This window comes from Cyprinus carpio, chromosome A11 (genome assembly GCF_018340385.1).
Source record: "Cyprinus carpio isolate SPL01 chromosome A11, ASM1834038v1, whole genome shotgun sequence".
Lineage (NCBI taxonomy): Eukaryota > Metazoa > Chordata > Actinopteri > Cypriniformes > Cyprinidae > Cyprinus > Cyprinus carpio.
Genome location: NC_056582.1, coordinates 12511825 through 12533574, shown reverse-complemented (window position 1 = coordinate 12533574; position 21750 = coordinate 12511825). Strand labels below are relative to the sequence as shown.

Here is a 21750-nt window from a genome sequence, read left to right as displayed (position 1 = left end):
GATTGTGATTGAATCACTGTCCGAATATTTTTTTTTTTTTTTTTTTTTAACTGCAAAATCATATAAACCACCTAGAATGTATATTTTAAAAACTGCTTCTTTCAGCTGATTCTTCTGCTCCCTCCTGTATAATGAATGATAATAAATGTGTTTTTTCTTTGCTTTTCTCTGCAGAAAAGAGCAGAATGTCTTGTCTCCAGTCAACTGCTGGAACCTTCTCTTGTCTCAGGTGAAGAGAGAGAGTCGAGACCACGCCACACTCAGCGATCTCTACCTCAACAACATCATCCCACGCTTCGCCCAGGTCAGCGAGGACTCAGGACGCCTCTTCAAAAAGGTGACATTTGTCTTTACATACCAGCCGATTTCTCTATAAAAGCCTTGATAGTGGTCACTGAGCTTGAGGCCTCATTTTTTACTAGCTTTTCAGTTCAATCAATAACCTCTCTCTCCTCACTGACGTTTTCTTAGAACACATTTTCATTGTACATATAATTTAGTTATTTTATGTCTCATACATGATATAATTTGTCAATATTTATATTATTTGGGGCTAGTAAAACTAACATGTTAATAGTTTGGTTCACAACTATCTTCTGTTGGTTCTTATGCATTCTTATGCTCATTAAAGCTGTTAGTGAGATGATCAGAATCTAAAATCTCAAGCTAAAAATCTGTACCCTGTTATATTTGCTCAGGTCAAGCTAATAGATGTAAGAGAGCATCATTCTCATTCCTCTTGGCTTGTCTAGACTGGTTAGACAGACAGGAATTCAGGTCGCTCACTATCTAGTCCCAGAGCTGTGAAAGAGATGCTTTTTTATCAGCACATTTCCAGTGTCCATTGGTTATGCAGGTGAATCCAGTTTGATCTGGTCTGTTTAAGGTCAAATCTAGTTTTATTTATTGGGATGGAATCTCCTTAAAGTGATAGAATTTTTCATTTTTGAGTACACTATCATCATTTACTCACCCATTTTTTGTTCCAAACCTGCATGAATTTCTTTCTTCTGTTGAACATAAAAAAATATATTTTGAAGAATGTGTGAAACCATGCATTTGTTGGTCCCCATTGACTTCCATAGTATGAAGAAAAAAAAAATGCTATGGAAGTCAATGTGGACCAGAAACTGTTTGGTTGATGATGGCTGAATTTTCACCTTTAAAGCAAGAACCCATCAGTTAAGCAGGGTGTTTTGGCACTTTTATCAGAAAGAGATTGAGAAGCTCATTTCGAATGATGTTCATTTGATAAGACCCCTTGTGATATAGTCAGAGATCTCAGCTATGCATAATTTAAGGTTTATTGCAACTTTCTCTTCTTAACTTAAAAAATTCCAAATCGAGAGGGAGAAAGGACTCACCTCAGTCTTAAATCACATTTTCCCCCCTGTATATCTAACAGCAAGAGTCTCACAGACCCCAATCAGCACTTCTTTCTCTCCCGCTGTCTCTTTGTCTGTTCCTCCGTTCCCGTGAGAGAGAGAGATGAGCCTCCCTATCAACATTCTCCTCAACTCTCTGCTTCTCTCTCTCCTGTAGTTTAGCTCACTGACTCTCCATGCTGCAGAAATAACAGTTCTTTAATTGAACGCTCCTGTCCTCTCTCTAGAGGCATGCTGGGAATCGCTGAAGTCTGTGCAATTGGACTTACCCCATGTTCCAGTGGCGTGCACCTCCAACCTTTCTTAAAAGCGCTATGACATGCTGGAGAAATTCTGCACTCTAAATGCAAATATAGTCAACGGAGCTGTGTCCGGGGGAGGTTTACGACTTTATTGAACCATAAGCGCTGACACACAATAAAGAAAAAAACACTCTTAGAAGTGGAGAAAGAGAACTTTTGGCCATGAAATTTTGTATGAATCTTATTTCCCTTATTTAGTGCCTAATGGGAAATGTAGCACAATTTAATTTGAACACGTTTAGCTTCTAATATAATGTGATATGTAAATAATTAATTAATTTACATTTTAACACATTTTCATGAGTAAGAATAAATAGATTGTAAAGTAATTTTCTGCCATTTCTTATTGGCAGCAAATAGTGGAGAGACACAAAATACCAGTTATACATTGGTTATCATAGGTTGACATTAAAAAAGGGGCGCTATTATTAGGAGATATTTTATTTAACAGAAATCACTTTTTTCAAAAACTACAATAAATTACTCATTTGGATTACAGTGCATATTTTTTCGGGATTTTTGATATCACGAAGATCGACGAATGGGATGAGACCTAGTTGAGCTGCATTAGAGAAGGCAACGAGTGTTATCACTATGTCGGAGACATGCTAGCTTTCCCAAGGCAGAAGAACTTTGTTACAATCATCCGGGTTTAAATTGCGCTCAAATTGATATGATTTTGACGCAATATTTACACTGAAGCTCACAGCAGTTTGGAATAATTAAGATGTTTTAAAGTTTAAAGAAAAAGTATTTTGTGCTCACTAAAGCTGCATGTATTTGGTCAAAAATATAGTAATACTGTGAAATATTACAATTTAAAATGACTGTTTTCTATTTGAATAGATTTTAAAATGTTATTTATTCATGTGATTAGATTAATAATTTCACTCACTCACTTAAAAAAATAATCTTTACAAACAGTAATCTTTAGCAAATCTAAAAATGAATATCAGTTTTTCATACTGTACTGTGTGATGTGTAAATCCACTTGTAGCGTTTAATTTTTAGTGTTATATTTTTTATATATTTTGGACATACGAGTGTAGGATTTTAATATCTGTCATTTACAGTGTTGTGTAAGTTAATAAAAATAAAGTAAAAAAGTAATCCACTACAAATTACTATTTGAAATTGCAATTTGATTACATTACTGATTACTGCATTTAAAAAGTAATCAGATTACTAATTACTTTACTTTCCAGTTACTTTCATGTTTACTTTTCAAGTTATCAAACCTAAAAAACACACTACAAAGTGAAACTCACTGTTATTTCAGTCATTTAATATTGACTGAAAAATTACTTAAAGGGTTAGTTCACCCAAAAATGAAAATTAGCCCATAAATTACTCACCTTCAAGTCATCCTAAGTGTATATTACTTTCTTCTTTCAGACAAATTCAGCCGTTCTTCTTTCAGACAAATTCAGTTATATTAAAAATTGTCTTTGATCTTTCAAGCTGTTTTAAGGAAGCAAAGTTGAAAACCAGTCTCCCCTTTGCTTATATCGAAATCCTCCGACATTCTTCTTTACAAATCCTCATTTTGTACTTCTAATTAGTGACCATTGTTTTGGTGTGATCTCTGCCCTGCGCTTCCGCATTTGTCACTTCTGAGCGGCGTATGCGCAAAGCCGACCTCCATATGTCACCCGCCCGGAACTGCTTCCGTGTAAAACAGTGAGCGCAAACTAGATTAAATTGATTATTACATTTTAAGTATGGTTCTTTTTCTTACAAAAAACAATCGATTCGCTACAGGAGGACTTTGTTCTCCTCCGAAGCTGTGTGAGACACTTTTTATTATGGATGGGTGCTTTTTATTTAACTTCTTTTGAACTGATGCACTGCAACACCTGAGTGCCATTAAGCAGCTTGAAAGATCACAGACAATTTTTAATATAACTCCGACTAGATTCGTCTGAAAGAAGAAAGTAAAATACACCTAGGATGATTTGAGGGTGAGTAATTTATGGGCTAATTTAAATTTTTGGGGGAACTAACCTTTTAAGTATGAAAACAGCAACTTGAATGATCACTTGCATTTTTTCCTGATAACAGCAAAAATAACTTAAGATGTTCCATTATTTTTTATCGTACAGATAAGAGTTATACATCATTTGAAACTGTAAAAGGTCTACACTCACAATATCAGCAGAACGCTGTGCTTTTGTAAAATAAAGAAAACAAACAGGGTGCGCTTTCTGCCGTCTCGGTCTCTGTTAACTTCTTTCTGAAACGCATCACAAAAATGAACAAATACTTCACACACATACATGAGAAATATATCTATAGAAAGACTGAATTGTATATTTTTAAATGAAGTTTATAATATTCTCTGATAAAGTAATCCATATGAAATCAACACAAGGTTCAGTCTTTCCTGTCTGAGCTCATTATCTGTAATGTGGTCACACCCACTCGCAGTGCAAGCTATTCATGCCGTATTAATTCATGCTATTCATCCACATGAGCTACGCAAACCTCTAAACACCCACATCACATCCGTAAGCAAAGCTGCAAGATTCATCTAGCTTTCATTTCAGTTTTGGAAGAAGATGCGCTGTGAGGAATCAACCTTGCATTTACCGTGTATTTGCCATGTGACACGCAGCTTGATCCAGTGGAGGATATCACTCTAAGTCATTTATTCTTACTTATATTAGTGTTATAGTGACATGAACTTTTACACATTTTACTAGTAGGACTTTTCCCAAATGCCACACTAAAATGTGAAATCAAGTGCAACATTTTGAAATATGATAGACAACATTTCATTGCATCTAAATGTAGTGCAACATTTTAACTCGCATTCTCTGGTGATTTATTAAAGGGCATACTGTCATGCAAAACATGATTTTAAAATTTTACTTCATATTTTTTCTTAACACTTTATTTGAAAACTTAATTTTATTGACATTAGTTACTATAATCAAATTATATAATATTAAAATCTAATGCATTATGTCATTGCGTTATCAGGAAAAGTAATTAGAATACAGTAATGTTATTGTGTAACTCATTATACCCAGCTTTTTTGGAAAACCTCTTTAGAGACTCATTTAGTGCTACTAACACTAGCTGTGATGAAAATAAATTAAGAAGTTTTTTTTCTTTATTAGGAAAAGACAATACACTGCAATATTGGCTGTGCTTTGGACTTTAGTAACCAACAAACATTCATGTTGTGGACTTATTTCTCAAGCATTTCTCTGCTAAAGTAGCTCTGATCACTGAGTACAAGTACTGTGTGTGTGTGTGTGTGTGTGTGTGTGTGTGTGTGTGTGTGTGTGTGTGTGTGTGTGTGTGTGTGTGTGTGTGTGTGTGTGTGTGTGTGTGTGTGTGTGTGTGTGTTTTCTAAACATAGTACTTTGAATCAAGACAAAAGATTTTCATCAATTTAACCACATGGTCTTGTTTTTGGGGGGAATTAGTAGCAAAGGTGTAGGAACAATCCTTTGACATGTGACTGATGTTGAGTGCCAGTAAACCAGTCCCCTCACACACCCCCCAAAGTAATGCTTCTTTGACAGATTTGTGCAGAACCAAAACCAATCTCCTGCAAAGCTCACCGACAAACGTGTGATTGTTTTCATTTAACAAGTGCATCTTGCCATTAAGGCTCATAAATCCATGTCCTCCCATTTCAGTGTCTCTCCCGTTTCCCAATAGATTTAAAGAGGCCTTCATGGAAAATCAATAGTTTGCTCCCATTTTTTGCCACTTTGTGTGTTGTCTTTGGAGTGTGTCTCTGAGCAGATGGAGCAGCTCTGCCTGCTCCGACTGCACTCCTCAAGATCCATTTCACCACAGGAGTGTTATGCTGCTTAGAGGGGAAGTGTTATGTGTGTCTGTGAGCGGCGGAGCAAGAGAGAGGAAGGAAAAGTGGAAAGGAGTAGCTTAGACCAAACAATCCTAATAGAAAGAGCAGACTGAATAAATCCATCAAATCCATCTTATTAAACTCATCTGAAGTAGGGCGACCAATAGGGCAGACTGGAGCAAGACCCCACTGCATGTGTCTCCCCCAACAACTGGGGAGACCATATGCTTCTGAACTATCTCCCACACCTTCAGTTTAATGCTCACACATGACAGGAAAATATAATGGGACAACATCCTCATAAATAAAGTATTTGGATGTTTGTTTGGAGGTATTTTTAGGCCTTTCCACTGGAGAAATCCATCAGTCTGAGGTTGTTTCCAATGTTGTTGCACTAGCCATTTATGGCCTGAGTGATTATTATGGGGCTTGTGAATACCTGGAACAAGAGCTCATATGTCTGTCTGTTTTCCTAATAATGATCTTTTTAGTACTAAGGCACTTAAGTATTTGGAAATTAGTCTACACTTTTACACAAAATGTGCCCTACCTGAGGGCCACCACATGCCAAAAATAAACCTGATTTATCATTTGCTTTCATTTTATGTCTTAATGCAGTAAAGAGTAGTTTGGTCTTCAGTGAAGTGGATGGAACTTCAACATTGTACAGCAGTGTTATTTACATTTCGATTTTAAATACTATTTTGGTGACATTTTAATATTTTAAAGAATTGCATGCATACTTTGCTGTTTTATATTATTAAACATAAAATGTTTAAATAAAAAGTTTTTTTTTTAAGTTTGATATTTTAATTTATATATATAGCCAGCGAAGACAACACAAAAGAAGAGCATCTTGTCTTGGCATTGTTTCAAATTGTCTTTAACTTTTTGTCTTCTTTTGGTGTATTTTAGTGCCAAGTTATGAGCTCAGTCAGCTTGACTAAATTCTTAAGACATGTTTAGAGAGATGAGGTGAGCATCTCTAGACAGGCAGTTCATCCTCTGCTCTGAATCTGGGTATTCTTGTGCATTCTTATATATTACCCAGTCCACTGCCTCCAAATAAAACCCATCAGAACTCCATTATGAATGACTCCCCAAAGGGGATCTCCTATGGGACGCCTCCCCACAGCCTACTCATCCATCTCAGCTTTCAAATGGTTAAAATGAACTCCAGTCTTTCCATACTGGATGAAACAGAAAGGGAACTGTGTGACTGCACAATCACTGTTTGTGAAGATTGACTGTGTGAACACTCTCAATTTTACTCTTTCACCCTTAACTTCCCTTCTGTCTTTTATGCCTGTGCACACACTTCAACTCCCTTAAGTCTCATATTTCCTTTCTCTTCCATCATTTCCATCACTTCTCATCCTCAAGAACTCAGGAGCTGATTGACATCTGTCCAAAAACATCCATAAAGGCCTCAATCAGACCTTCAAAAACAGGAAAACCCACAAAAATGTCAATGTGGGGAATAGGGAAGGAGTGACTGAGTCAAAGCCCACAGTGAATGCTAGACATCTTCTTGGCTGGCTCTCAAGTTATCAGCCCACAGCGATTGAAGTTTGGACTTGAATTCGCAAGCACTTCATCTTAATGTCATACTGTGCCTTCGTTCCCAAACTTCCTCTTACAAGACACAGCATCCACCAGAGTGGCAAACCATCCTTTCCATCTCACACAGTTTATCAGACCTCTTTATTCCACAGTCTCAGAGAGGAAGTCTTATCAAATCACAAGTAATGGTTTCCAGTTTCAGTTCAGCTGCAAACTTTTTGTCATTCATTTAAATTGATTGACACTGAACAGAAATTCAGTACTTTTACGTTGTCTGTATACAGTTTTGGTAAACCTCTCTAACAGAAGTGTAACCTTTAGACAAGTGCATAAGCGGAACTAACTGAAAATAGAGATGCTTGTGACTTAAAGGCATAGTTCGCCCCAAAACAAAAAGTTTTTGGTAGAACTTTAAAGGCATAAATTAATTGGTGTTTCATCCCATTTTATTTCCATAATAGGACATATTTTCCAACTGAAACACAATGTACAAGTAAAAAAAAAAGATGATGTTACCATTGTGTGCCATTCCTCATTCTTTGAAAATTCTTTGAATGGACCATTTTGGATGTGCCCAATTGCCCATATGGTTAAATCGGCCCAGTGTGCGGTGTTCCGGTATAATGTGACGGTTTGGGCAGGACTGTATTGAGCTAGATGTGTTTGAGGTTAGTTGGTGCTGACCTCCATTACTGAGTGAGCAGAAAAGTGTCTCATCAGTCTAACAGTGACAGCTCCAGGGCTCACAGCCCAAAAAGGATGGTCATGTGTAATAATAGAGAACAGGGCACTACTGTTAATCATGATCTACACAATTATCTCCCTCTGTTTCTCTTATACTAATGTTTTTTTTCTTTCTTTCTTTTTTCTTGCAGAGTAAAGAAGTGGGCCTCCAGCTGCAGGAGGATCTGATGAAGGTCCTCAATGAGTTGTACACGGTAAGATACATACAGCCTAGTCGAGGATGTCCTCTGTCTCTCTGGTTCCTCTGCATCAGCCTGCTGCAGCGATGAGGCATCGAGTCTCTACTTCAGCCGCATGGTTATTTTGGTCTCTTGTGGTTGTAGTCCAATCAGTATTTTTGAGGCTTGGGGTGGCTATAGTTACTTTTTCTTCTTGTTGAAAATATTTTGAGAGCTTTTAGTCACTGTGTGCCCCCTGTGTGTGGTTGTTTTACAGGGTGTGTCCGAATTGTAGTTTTAAAGACGCCTATTTTAACCGCTCCTTAATGTTTGTGTTGCTTGAAATGCATTTGCGTGTATGTGAACAAAACAATGTTTTACCAGACAGTCGTTGTAATTCTTTAATAAGACAGAGAGACATGGACAAGTAGTGAATAATAGTAATTATAGTAGTCAGCCAGCAATGAATCTAACCTGCTGGCATGCAGATTGACGGCCTGTAGCCTACCTGAGACTCTAAAGCAGGTCTATTGCATTTGCAGTGGCACAGAAGAGCACTGTGGAGTATAAGAGCTCTCCAAACAGTGATGATGCTCTCTGGATGGTAATGAACATCAACAGCTGTGGGTCGAAAGTGCTAGATGAATACAGACAGTAATGTGTTAAATACTAGCTCATTTTCATACTATGCTAATTTTAAGTAATGATTTACGCAACATGTAATCATTGTCACTAAAACAACATGGGTTTTGTGGCTTTTACGCTTCTTTAAAAGTAGTGGAGAACCAACATGTTCTCTATTTATAGGGAACTCATTCAGTGTTTACATTTTAGCATGAAGAAACCTTTAATGGTAGTTAACCTCGGTTTTAACCCTCAATGGCAATATGATTACTGTCTTATAGACTAAGTGTTGCCGTATCCGTACCACCACAGAGACCCATGTTCCCTGGCAGTGCTGAAATTAGCTGTGGTGCACGGAAAATTCAGGGATGATTCAGTGTATTATAAGTCATGTTATTATCCTGCTGTATAGTGGAGTGCTGCTATCTGATACATAGCACAGTGTTGCATGGGGCTTCCACGCATTCATGCCTTTAATTAGCAGCACAGCTTAAATAATCCTAATGATCTCAGGCTTTTATTTTTAGCTTTTATTTTTAATTGGATTAGAAATTCAATTTGTTATTTTCTTTTTTTTTGGCCACATATTTTTTTTTGTTGGTTGTTTAGGAATAATTTGGGGTTTTCAGGGTGGGGTGTTCTAGGCTCAAATGTGGTAGGCGGAGGACCCGTGATATTGGCTTACTTTAAATGGTGACTGGATTCCCCCCCGTACACATCCACACATGTTCTCCTGGGAAATGACTGTAACCGATTTCAATACCCCATAAAAAGTAAGCAAATCCTTTAATTAAAGAGTTAAGGATGATGAAAATAAACCTGGCACCATTTTTAGTGACATCTGTGCTTTAAATGACGAAAGGAAGGAATGAATGGAAAAGCTGATGATGATTATCTCAGCCTTTTGGATCTGAGAGGAACCCCACAGGGCCGAAAATAGTGAAAAACGTGACGAACTGAGTTTCCTCTTTATAATCTTTGCCATTCTTTTTCATAAGCTCAACAGTGGCTAGTACAATATTTCACCCAAAAATTAAAGTTCTTTCATTATTTACTCATCCTTGTGTCAATCCAAACCTGTATGACTTCTGTCTTCTGAGAAACATTTTTGGGTGAACTTTTCCTTTATGAACTGGACACTTATTTGCATTTAACAAGAGCAAAAAAAAAGCTTTGAGACCTGCCCACATTTATGTTTGCCAAATTCCTTCTGTAAGTGTTTCCTATTAATGATGACATTGCAAAGAGCTTATTAAATGTATTATGCCCAACCATCATGGAAGCCGACACTCTCATGAAAGCCAGTGTAAATGGAGGGAAATGGATTCCATTAACTGTCTCTCTCTGCCACAGACAGCGAGTGATGGCTTGGTATCATCTCTCCGGTCTTGGCAGTGTGTTTGATTGCAAGCATAAGAATGGCATCACTCTGTGACATTCCTCTCAAAGGAGCAGAAGTTTGGAATGAGATCCTCCCTTCAATCCCATTCCCAAATTTAGCATCTGCTCAATACTAAGTATCAAGCTTTTCCCATTGCTTCTCTTCCTGTACAAGCACATTGAGCTTAAAAAGTTCTGCATGTCTGACTGTGAGTATAAAGCATCTGTGTGAATGATTTTGGGCCAGTAGCAGTTTTTTAGTCGGATGTGTTGTGAATAAGTGTGTGCTGTTGAGGCTTATGGTCATCAGGTCAGGTGTTTTCCTCTTTCAGCCCGGTTCTTGCCTGTAATGTGTTTCTTGTCAAGCTGCCTTTATGAGCACGACCTCTGTAAGGATCCTTGTTTAAAAAAAAAAAAAGAAGAAAAACCACAAAAAATCAGCTTGACTCGTGCTGAAAAATATTTGTTGTTAATTATGCTTAATTGTTTTTACTGCCGTCATATTTCTATGGAAGCTTGATTCTGCCACAGGGTAAAAAAAAAAAAAAAAAAAAAAAAAAAATGGAAATTACAACTTTTTATCTTATAATTCATACTTTTATCTTGCAATTCTGAGTTTATACCTCACAATTTAGACCTTTTGTCTTGCCATTCTGATTTTAAAGAATCAGATTTATGAAATATTAACTTTTTAGAATTGTGAGATGTAAACTTGAAATTAAGTTTATATGTTGCAATTCAGGGCTTGACAGTAAGTACTGCCCTATGGCCCGGGCCTGTGTGAAAGACGTTCGGGACAGTTGATGGATTCATCGCTGGCGTGATCGGTCCACTGCTGCATCATCAAGAAAGTTTATCACTTGCATGTGTTTTTAAACCTTGCCCATGTAAACATTCAGGCAATTTTATTTTTTTATTGAGTTCTCTTTAGGGGCTTTTTGCACTCTAATGGACAAATACACCTGGCCACTTTGAACATTCACGTGATTTTAAAACATTCAAGTGCAAGAAGATGCAATAAACAACTCCATTCAGTGTGTAGAGCTGCTTCTCAGGCAACACACAGGCAGCCTCGCTTCTTCTTGCGCTTGAACCAGTAGAAAAAATCCTTAGCGTTGAGCCCTGCAATTAGAAATCTTGCAAAACAATTGTGAAATAAAAATCACAAATACCTTTTTTTGTTGTATTTTATTTTATTATTATAATTATTTAATTGTATTTTTTTCTGTGGCAGAAACTGACATCCGTATATTTCTCTGCAAAGTCCAATTCATCGTATTTAAACTACATACATCACTGGGCATGATGCATTTACTCTGTCTAACCTACGATTTTATGCACATTTAACTTACTTTTTCTTATTGCACAGGTGATGAAGACCTATCACATGTACAACATGGACAGCATCAACGCTGAAAGCAAACTAAAGGAGGCAGAAAAGCAGGAGGAGAAACAGATGAGCCGCAGCGTCCGACACGAGGACAGGCAGACCCCTCGCTCACCCGACTCCCTGACAAACATCAAGATAGAAGAGAAACATGTGCGCCGCAGCTCCGTCAAGAAGATCGAGAAAATGAAGGAGAAGGTGAGCAGCGAGGTCAGAGGGTTCAAATGAGAAGGGAAGAGTTAACCCAAGGAGAAATTTGAGTTTTTGTTCAACAGTTTAAACCGAGAATGTGGAGGAAAGGTGAACGTGGGCCAGAGAAGAATGAACAGATGGAGGGAGATTTCAGGGAAATGAGAAAGGTGATAGAGTGGGAGTTGAGAGACAAAGGCTGAAAGAGGGAAAGCATAGGGAGCAATGAGCTGGTGAGAGATACAGAGAATGCCGTCACTGCCAGATGGTTTTGAGGGTCTTAAACCTGATCCTGGACAGCTTTAATAACCTGTTGACAGTGGTTTAATCAATTTATAACATGTGTCAGATACGTAATCCATGCTTATCATGCCTAAATAATACTATGCTTATCACATGGCTCTCTGGAATACTTGATTCACTGCATGCTGTAGTCAAATAAAATGAAAATAAAATAAAACAGGTGACAAAATAAAGTTAAATAGGTGCCTAGCAATGGTGCGTCCATATTCATTAAAAATAATATAGAATAGCTAACCACCAGTGGTCTTTTCATGTCCAAAAACTAAATAAATAAAAATAAAATAGGTGACCAACTGGACTTTTTATTAAAAAAAAAAAGAATAATAAATAATAAAATAAAATGGTGACAGTGGTCTTTTCATGTCCTTTTACATATTTATTTTTAAGTAGCAATATAACATACAGCATAACATACAATCAGCCGGTCATTATCACAAAATAAACTCTTAGGGTAAAATAAGGCTGGACCTAACATTCTCATATTTCTGAGATTCCAGGCTGCAAAATTCCAGAAATGTCCAATTCGATATGGTAAACCTTAGCACTAAACGGCAGTTTAATTCATCATATGAAGGACTCCCCCATGACTGTATATGCTGTGTTGTAGAATGTCATTGGATGATGTAATGAGATGACATGGGGTCAGGGGTCAGGCATTAGCATGTCTGGGCCTGATATTGTTGTCAATCCATGCCTTTGTTCTTCTGGAGTCCTCTGGTTACCATCTCTGTCCAGTACCACCAGTTTACGGAATGATTGATGGGATCATCGCTGGGTTGTTCCAGGGCCACCTCTGTTTCTACAAGACCAACAGAAACGCCTCTAAGTGCGTCCCACTAGAGAGAGCCTGTGGTCACCCCAGCGGCGTGTACAGATGGAAATGTAGTGCAGTTTGTGGTGGCAGCCTATTCAGGGAGGGCTAGTAGAAACTAAACAAGGTGCCATCCATCATGAGCTCATGTTTAATGTTAGCTTTAAAGGTTTTTTTTCACTCAAACATAGGAGGTCTGTTATTATTTACCTACCATTATGCTCTTCCAAACCGTTTATGCTTTTATTTTTACACAAAAATATAACTTTCCCCCATACTTCTATGAAATGTTTGACTTATGATTTTTGGTTGCAAGACAGAAGAAAAAAATGACATCTAAAGTTATCGACACCCAACTTGAACCATATTTCAGAGATTTTGGTCCTTATGATTTTTTTTTTTTTTTTTACTTGATAGCCTTTGTTTATTATAAACAGTGTGAAAATCAGCTCTTGTCTCATCCATTGTCTCATCCTCCTGGCTTTACTTCTGTATTGTCAGCGGCAAGCAAAATACACTGAGAACAAGCTGAAAGCAATCAAGGCCAGGAATGAGTATCTTCTGGCTCTGGAGGCCACCAACAGCTGTGTCTTCAAATACTACATCCATGATCTGTCTGACCTCATAGATGTAAGTCACATTTATCTCATTCGAGTGTTTTGACATAATTAAATGTTTCCAAAAAAAAAAAAAAAGCTATATCACAAGTATTCCTATGTAAATCACTTGATATTTGTTATAATGCAGTTAAACTCAACTTGTTTGAACCAATGTTATTTTAGTATTATTTATGTAATATTAAAGTTTTTATTAATATTTTAAATAAGGTTTTATTAGTTAGCTAATTTTAAGTGCGTTTGTAATTTTACCTGCTTTATATATATTTGTACATTTCAGTATTTTTAGTTCTTTGTATCTTTAGTATCTTTTTAATTCAATATTATATTCTATTTAATTTCAACTTTAATTCAGTTACTTGAAATGATTCATAATAATTTTATTTAAAGTTTTAATTTAATTAAAAATATATATAGTTTTAGTTGAACAACACTAGTTTTAACTACTAGTTTGATCTAAGGGTTTGTAAAACTTACAGTGCCAGGTTTTGGTGTCTCACTATCGATTCTAAATCAATACCTTATGAAGTAAACAAGCTCAGGGCAGTTAATGAATTGAAACTAGGGCTATCAATGCATAAATAATGATTAATCTTAACATTTTGAGTTTTTTTTTAACAGTTCTCACAAAACTTTTCTGTTTCTCAAACTGCTTCACTAATTCAATAATTTAAAAAATGTTTTTTGAGCTGTCATATGATGGTCTTCTAATTCATTTTTACATAAAAATATAATTAATAAGTAATTAAGTTCCAATTTCCCTTGTGCAAATGATTGGACTTCTGTTAAAAGCATCAAGAATTTTGTACCCTGGTACTTTCTTTATTTCAAGTACACTGTGCAGCCCTAAAAGAGTGTTTAAGTGTAATGCCCTAAATATGTACAGTGTCCCACAATGCAGTAATACCCTCTGATAGTTTGCTGCTTCATCAGACTACTTTATTGAAATGTGACCCTGAAGGTAGATCTGTAATAGCCCCCTTTGTGAGCTCCGCAAGAGGGCCTACTTGTCTCATCAAATCTACATCAGGCTCCTAACAACGAACCCACAAAGTGCTGAAAACTTTTCCTCATATTACCTTCAACTGTGGCACACACGGAACTGTGAATGATGGATTAAGTCTGAACAGTCTTCATTTAAAGTAATCAGAGCGTGGAAGTTAAGTTGTAACCATGTGCAGGTTAATAGCCAAAAATGGGTTCTTGGGTTCTTATTTTTAGCACTAATAAAAATGTACTCTAATGTACTTTTAAGTTCATTTAAACAAAAGTCTCTGCCAGTTGCATAAATGTTGTATTCTACCGCCTTTCTCAACTCAAAATTTCCATTCACAGCTCAAAATACCAATCAAATAGCTTTTCCTCCTCTCTCTCAGTGCTGTGACCTGGGCTACCATGCCAGCCTGAACCGTGCACTGCGTACCTACCTCTCGGCTGAGTTTAACGTGGAGACTTCCAAGCACAGTGGTCTGGAGACCATTGAGAACGCTGCTGAGAACCTAGAGGCCAACGCAGACAAACAAAGGCTCATGGAGACCTACAACAACGTCTTCTGCCCTCCGATGCGCTTCGATTTCCAGTCTCACATGGGTGATATGGTCAGTTGGTGTGATTATTATTGTTTATTATGTGATGATGGTGGTGAAATGAAGTAATGGAATATGCAGTGATGGTAATTATTCTCCTGCCCCAAGCAATATACCAACAGCAGAGTCACAATGTGGGTAAACAACACACAGAGATTCTTTGGCAACTGAGTGAGGCTTTATTGATGCCAAGTGCTTTTGCTCCAATATATCAAACATCTTGATGATATCAAGAAATCAGCTCCACTAAATACCAGTCAGTACTGTTACATAACGATCAGCACCGTCTCTGCTGTTACACATGACTCTTGCAAGACTGTGTCTCATTGCATGTCCAAACAAACCCAGACTCCTCAAGAGGAATGAAGCGTTTCTCAATCAGATTGTTGCACAGTGACAGGCATGCCTGCTGAGAGACCTCTGCTGCTTCAGCCCTGTATTATTATATGTTGTCTGTAGACAGTCTAGTTATTATGATATATATTATTCACTATTAATATGGCAAGTCGACTGCTAACATTATAGGTGCTGTACTGGGACAGGAGAAAGTATTTTATCATTGAAAAAAATTAGAACCTACTGCTCAACCTAAAAGTTTACGTTTTTAATTGTACTGCATTTTTTTCTGTGAAATCAATCAATGGGGTTTTCTGCAGTTCTGAACTTTATGCTGCTGTTTTTGTTATTAGCCAACCTTGCATCAGGGGTCCTGGATGTTTGTATGTGTGTGATGAGCAGAGCAGCTGGTTTTCCCCTGTGCACATGTGCCCTGTCGTGTTTTCAGCCCTCAGGGAGAGGGTGAACCACAGTGAGCCAGAGGTTCCCCAGCTGTTATGGGCAAAAAAGAGAGAGAGAGCAAGCAAGAGAGGCAGATTGGGTTACTCTGTTCTTCAGAGCGTATGGGGATGTCACCTTTGTTATTATCACTGCTGGAGATGGACTTGCTTTAGCTCTCCTTCATTCTGTTGTTGAAGTTTTCAAGCTCTTTCTTCTGTCTTTCTTCCTCAGGTGGGACATATGTGTGCCCAGCTGCCCGTGCAGGGAGAGCTGATCCAGAGATGCCAGCAGCTACAGTCCCGCCTGTCCACACTGAAAATAGAGAATGAAGAGGTGATGTACACGTGGTCCAACAAATACAATATGCACAACAAATGTGTGCACATTCATTCTTTGTTTATATTACAACTCATCTGTTAAACTTTACAATTCTTTTCACATCAGTTTCCTTTTTTCTGTTGATGTGCACTGTTTCTTATCAAAGCATTGGATTGAATCAAAGCATTTTTGATTCAGCTGTCATCTTTACACACAATTGTCGGATTCCACAGTTTACCATTCAAATTATTTACATTTATACATTTGAATGTTGATTTTGTCTTTTGTCTAAACTATGACTTTGGGGTTGGGGCTACAAGAGTGTTTGGTTTTTGCCTCTTAAGTGCTTGTTTTTATTTTTTTCTGTATTATTTGTAATTTGGTTAAGGTTAAGATCAGAGTGTAGCTCTGTTTAACATTACCATTAAACATGATTACAGCAGGAGGAGAAATTGCTGTTGCTCAGTTTCACTCAAGTACTCAAGTGTAGTACTCAAGAACTATAATGGACATTCTCTTTCACCAGGTGAAGAAGACAATGGAGGCCACTCTACAGACCATCCAGGACATGGTGACCATTGAGGACTTTGATGTGACTGACTGCTTCCACCACAGTAACTCAATGGAGTCGGTCAAGTCCACTGTGTCTGAATCTTTCATGAGCAAACCCAGCCTGGCCAAGAGACGAGCCAACCAGCAGGAGACGGAACAGTTCTACTTCACGGTAAATGAGACCGAGGGAGAGAAATCAGTTTAATACAGGGTCACAGGGTTGAAGAAAGGGTGTGGAGGATTGGATGGTGGGAAATCTGTAGCTGGGGGCATGGAAGGACATAAAGAGAAATGGGAAAGAAAGGGTGATGAAGGGAGAGATAAGCGATTGAGTGTTTGAGATGCAGCTTAATGTCCTTCCTTCTCTATCGGAGTCTTTTAAGAAGCCTTTGATTGAAAAGACAGTAATTAGAGAAGACTGCTGTTCATTGATCTGTGCTTCTTTGTAGACAATTTAAACTGTTACGACAATTCGACAAATAACATTACAGAGGAATTTGTTATTCTGATAGATTTTACAAAATACCCAGAACACAGTAGCAGCAGTATAGCAATGCCCAGGGAGCCACAACTTCATAGGAGAGACTAGGGTTAGATAGGTGTTGGTGTCAACTCAGTAGCTGTTGGATTTAAAATAAATAAATAAAAACAGTTAAATTCTTGTTTTCTCTATAAATAGTTTTTGTATGACGGTTTCAAACATCTAGTTCAAAACCCAAAAAATATTATTATACAATATTGGTTATTTGAAAAATATCTTTTTTTTTATTTATTAGTCAATCAAACTATATAAATATATATTCTTAACTATGGTTTAATAAAATGTATTCAGTATTTTTTAATATATTGTATATTTTTATAATTAGTAGTTAATAATAATTTCATAATCGTTTTAATGTTTTGTTGTTTTAAAAAAAATCTATTTTAATGGCATTTAATAGCCTCATATAGTGTGAAAGCTATCGTCGATGTGTGTTCAGTGAACTGTATTTTTTTTCCTGACCAATAATTATTAAAATGTTTGATTGCTTTTTGTAGCCCAGACTTTACAGTGTATGTCTAGACAGAAATTGGTTTTCTGAAATAAACCTGCTTTAAAAAATAAACAAATTGATCATTAAAGGTAAGAATAGAACAGTTAGAATATGAATTTCCATTCACTCTGGCCTAACATTACACATTTGGTCAATGGAAGGACAAGATTAGCAAGCAGAGATTTGTCACTTGATGTTGTGCAGGCTGCTTTAGCACATCCTCTTCATTATGTCTTATCCTGATGTATTCCTTCCCTATATCTCCCTCTCTCCTCTTTCTCTTTAACTCCTTGTGTACATTCCGCTTGTCTCTTTCTGCCAAAAGCACTAGTGCATGGCTTCATGTGTTGGCTACCCTTCCTGTGTCTGCATGACTATAATGCTGGTATGCCTGTGATATATGATGGATGAAATTGTAAGCATCTGTCTGCCCAGCTCCCTCATTCCCTCCGCAGTTCAGGTTTCTCTCTATCCGTCTCCTGACTCCTCTATCTGTCTCTCCGCTGTCAGGTTTCCATCAGGTCAGGGTTCTCGCCCCCAAAGAGCCATAAGCTATTAGAGCACATATAGATCCGATGCCTCCCTGTGCTCCAGTAGATATGAAATTAATGTTTACGCCAACAAGATATATAGTCTCAACACTACACAGCAAATTGAAAGGGGTGGAGGAAGGATCCTGTGTCAGAAAGCTGAGAAAAGGAAGGAAGATTGATTGTACTGCGCACTTAATAGCTATTCAGAGGAAAATTCACAGTCATGTTTATTCACAAGTGTTGATATGGTCTAACAGTTCAAAATGTTTCAAATGTTTTATATTCTCGGTTTCAGAAACTGAAGGAATTTCTGGAGGGCAGGAACCTCATCACCAAACTACAGGCTAAACATGACCTGATCCAAAAGACTTTGGGAGAAAGTGAGTAATCGTTCTCGATTGATGTTTGCATGTGTGTTGATGAGCTTTAGTTTGGGGACATTTTAATTGGAAATACTAATGTCATAAAATATTGTGGGTGTAATCTAGCTTTTCTTCAGAAACATTAATATGGAGTAAATTATATTTTAGACACAATAGTACCAATTAATTTTTGTTTCACAAGAGAGAATACTTCAGAACGAAGTCAAAGCAAAATCCACCATTGTGTTTCTCAGAGATACACACAGTTCTCTAAAGGAATCAGTGTTTTGAATGAATTGGTTGAGAAAATGATTAGGTGAGTCATTCATAAAGACAGACTAAATTATCCGTCAGTAATCAAACTCAATCAGACTGAAAAGTCTTCATGTAGACACCTCAAGAAAATAGTCGAGGGAAAAAAAGATGCTTGTCTGTATATAAGATGTGTGCAGGTCTTAAAGTGACAGCAGTCTAATAGAACTAAACATGCTGCTGCTTGTCATTAAAGGGTTAGTTCACCCAAAAATGAAAATTCATCAATTACTCACTCTCAAGTTGTTTTAAACCTAAATGAGTTTCTTCTCCACAATCAAAAATTATGATATTGCACACACCTAGGTTCATATGAACAGAACTTTCAGAATCTGAAAATGGATTGGATTCACTCGGATTGCTGAAAATTACTGCGTGTAAACCCAGAATCTAGTTTCTGCTTTGTTTTGTTAGGATTGTTGGGAATTGATTAAAACTGTAATTCATCGACAGGCCGCTTGAGGCTGGCTGCAAAAGGGAGTCAGTCCCATAGACTCCCCATGTTAAAATGCCCAACTTTACAGCAGAAGAAAACATGTTTACAGCCTGGTTCAAAATATGATTTTGGTCTATATAACTAATTTTGCCCTTCATGACAACTGTGAGGGGGTGAATTTTTTATAACTCATCCGTTTAAATTATATTAAGCCTTAAAGTTCTGCATAGTTAAGGGCGTGGCCTCTTGAGTGACAGGTGGAATGCCAATGCTGACACTGTCGTGGTGTTATGTCTTGCTGGCTTCAGCAACCAGCTCCCGCCTTTTTGCCCATTTTCGATTTTCCGGGAGAGTCGCGCGGGTGACGCGCTGCCAAGATGGCGACGGCCCGCTCTGCACACTTTGAGCTTCAAAACCGCTATTGAGGAGTCTATGGGTGACGTCACGGACACTGCGTCCATATTTTTTTTACAGTCTATGGTTTAGTCGGTTTTTTTTTAATTACTGCGTGTAAACCTACCTAGTCTCTTGTTTCATCCTGGAATGAATCAATGTTTTTGAACAAATCAGTTGAGTGAATGATTTAAATGACTCCCTCCTAAAGACAGTCATGTGCTTTGTTCCCAAATGAATCAGTGTTTTTGAGTGAATTGGTTGAGTGAATGATACTCAACCAATCAAATATGAGTACAGAAACACAATGTTGTTTTAATTAGCCAATGTTTTTTTTTATTAGTCTGTTACGTCCTCATTTAGATAGCCAAGTAAATGTGTGTAAAATGATACATCAAATTATAAAATTATGATTTCATTATTTATCTAAAAAAAGAATGTTTCTTTTACGTGTAGGGTTAGTGTTAATATGCATGTGTGGGGTGTTGCAGTGTCAGGCAGAGAGGGTACTGAATTGTGTGTGTGTGTGTGTTAGCTTGAGAGTGGTACTGATGTCATCAGTCTCATCAGAGCATGAAGCTTTAACAGTGCAGTGCCGCTCTGTACTGCTGTCCTCTGGACCTTAGCGTGATCTTATTCGCTCACTCATAGGCAGCACTTGATGGTGGAGGTTAAAGGTCATGTGCCATGCTACAAGACAGAGAAAAAGAGTCTGTGCAATAAAGAGAAGAGCACAGCAGGGATTTCCTGGAGTGTTTTTCACTCTGATGTACCTCCCACATTCATTCCTCCAGACTGAACGGAACTGTCACCCAGTTGGTCGGAACTGCCAGTGAACAGGAAGTGAAACCGAGAGAATCACTCTGATGGCACATGATAACGAAGAGATAATTATGTGTGTTGGAGAGAATAGTGGTGTTGATTACTCTATCGTGAAATAAGCATGCTAGCTGAGGCTAGTTCAGTCAGAAAGATGATCTAATAGTTTTGATTTAAAGTAATCATTTTGTAGATGTTAACTTTCTCCTCCATTACTCCAGTCTTCAGTGTCACATGATCCTTCAGAAATCATTCTAATATGCTGATTTGGTGCTCAACATTATGATTTTTTCTGACATTTTGAGATTTACATTTAAGAGTGTTAATAAAGTGTTGCTTTGATTTAAATAAGCATTAGATAACTGCAAATGTAATCTAAATGTAAAGAGTAAATATCCAATATTATTCAATACTAATATAAACGTCGATTTGGATTGGTTTCAAAGTGACATAATGGTTTATTGGATTTGTTGATCAAATTTGAAACGCCTTAGTTATTCACAAGCTTTCTTATTCATTTTGTCCAATGACAAACACAGATTTTAATGTCAGAATGCCTCAGTAAATAGAGGCTTTGGTGTGAAATGGTGCTGAGTACAGTGTGTGCAACCCCAGCTGCTGTTACTGAGGAAACTGACAGAATGTTCCAGCACAGATTGAGGGAAACAAAGTGGTTTGGATGATTAGCTCATTGAAGTCAGTTGCACGTTTGGCATTTGCTGTGTGTAACAGGAAAATAGCACGTTGTGATGACGCTGAATGTGTTTGGAGGGGAATGTGTGGATATGGGGTCACGTCCCACAGGAAGGTCCTCTGTGACAGCATAGACAAGAAGCGGGATGATTTTTTATTTTATTTTTGGTTTTATTCCCAAAAGGAAACCGTGTCCAGCTGTGGCCTCTTCCTCACACATCCAGCCTCCCTCTAACTGGTTCCTCTGTCTTTTTCCTTTTTTTTCTCCTTATATCTCTTCATTCAGGTCAGAAGACCGACTACTGCCTTGCCAGGTGAGTGCTGTGGGACAGCCAACAAATCCAAACAAGACTTAAACCATTTATGCACAAGAATTAATTTAGTACGCATGTAGATATTTAAGGGCCATTTATAGATGAATATCTTGTCTAGACATATTCATCTTTTATTCACACATCTGCTGATTTATTTATTGAGGCCAGGGGTGGGTGATTTAATCTGCAGTTATAATGGAGTAAGGAAAATGGAATGTACCTTTAAACAAGAGTTCACAAAAGAGACAAAACAAGCACTTTCACAACAAATACAGCTGTGTGTGTGTATTTACGGCCAGTGTATTAAAATAGGACCCTTCTCGGTAGGGTGATTT

General features: G+C 37.5%; 1 protein-coding gene across 4 annotated transcripts in view; it reads left to right on the top strand.

Annotated features, from left to right (window-relative positions):
* The window catches only part of LOC109083865 (SLIT-ROBO Rho GTPase-activating protein 2-like), a 100261-nt gene that overhangs the window by 64923 nt on the left and 13588 nt on the right, over window positions 1–21750 (top strand). For all 4 annotated transcript variants that reach the window (XM_042766271.1, XM_042766269.1, XM_042766268.1 and 1 more), the window contains 9 exons: window positions 175–337; window positions 7949–8011; window positions 11349–11564; window positions 13171–13299; window positions 14663–14884; window positions 15881–15982; window positions 16494–16691; window positions 18382–18466; window positions 21388–21415. In XM_042766271.1, coding sequence (XP_042622205.1) covers window positions 175–337; window positions 7949–8011; window positions 11349–11564; window positions 13171–13299; window positions 14663–14884; window positions 15881–15982; window positions 16494–16691; window positions 18382–18466; window positions 21388–21415 — 1206 coding nt within the window. The remainder of the gene's footprint in view (window positions 1–174; window positions 338–7948; window positions 8012–11348; window positions 11565–13170; window positions 13300–14662; window positions 14885–15880; window positions 15983–16493; window positions 16692–18381; window positions 18467–21387; window positions 21416–21750) is intronic.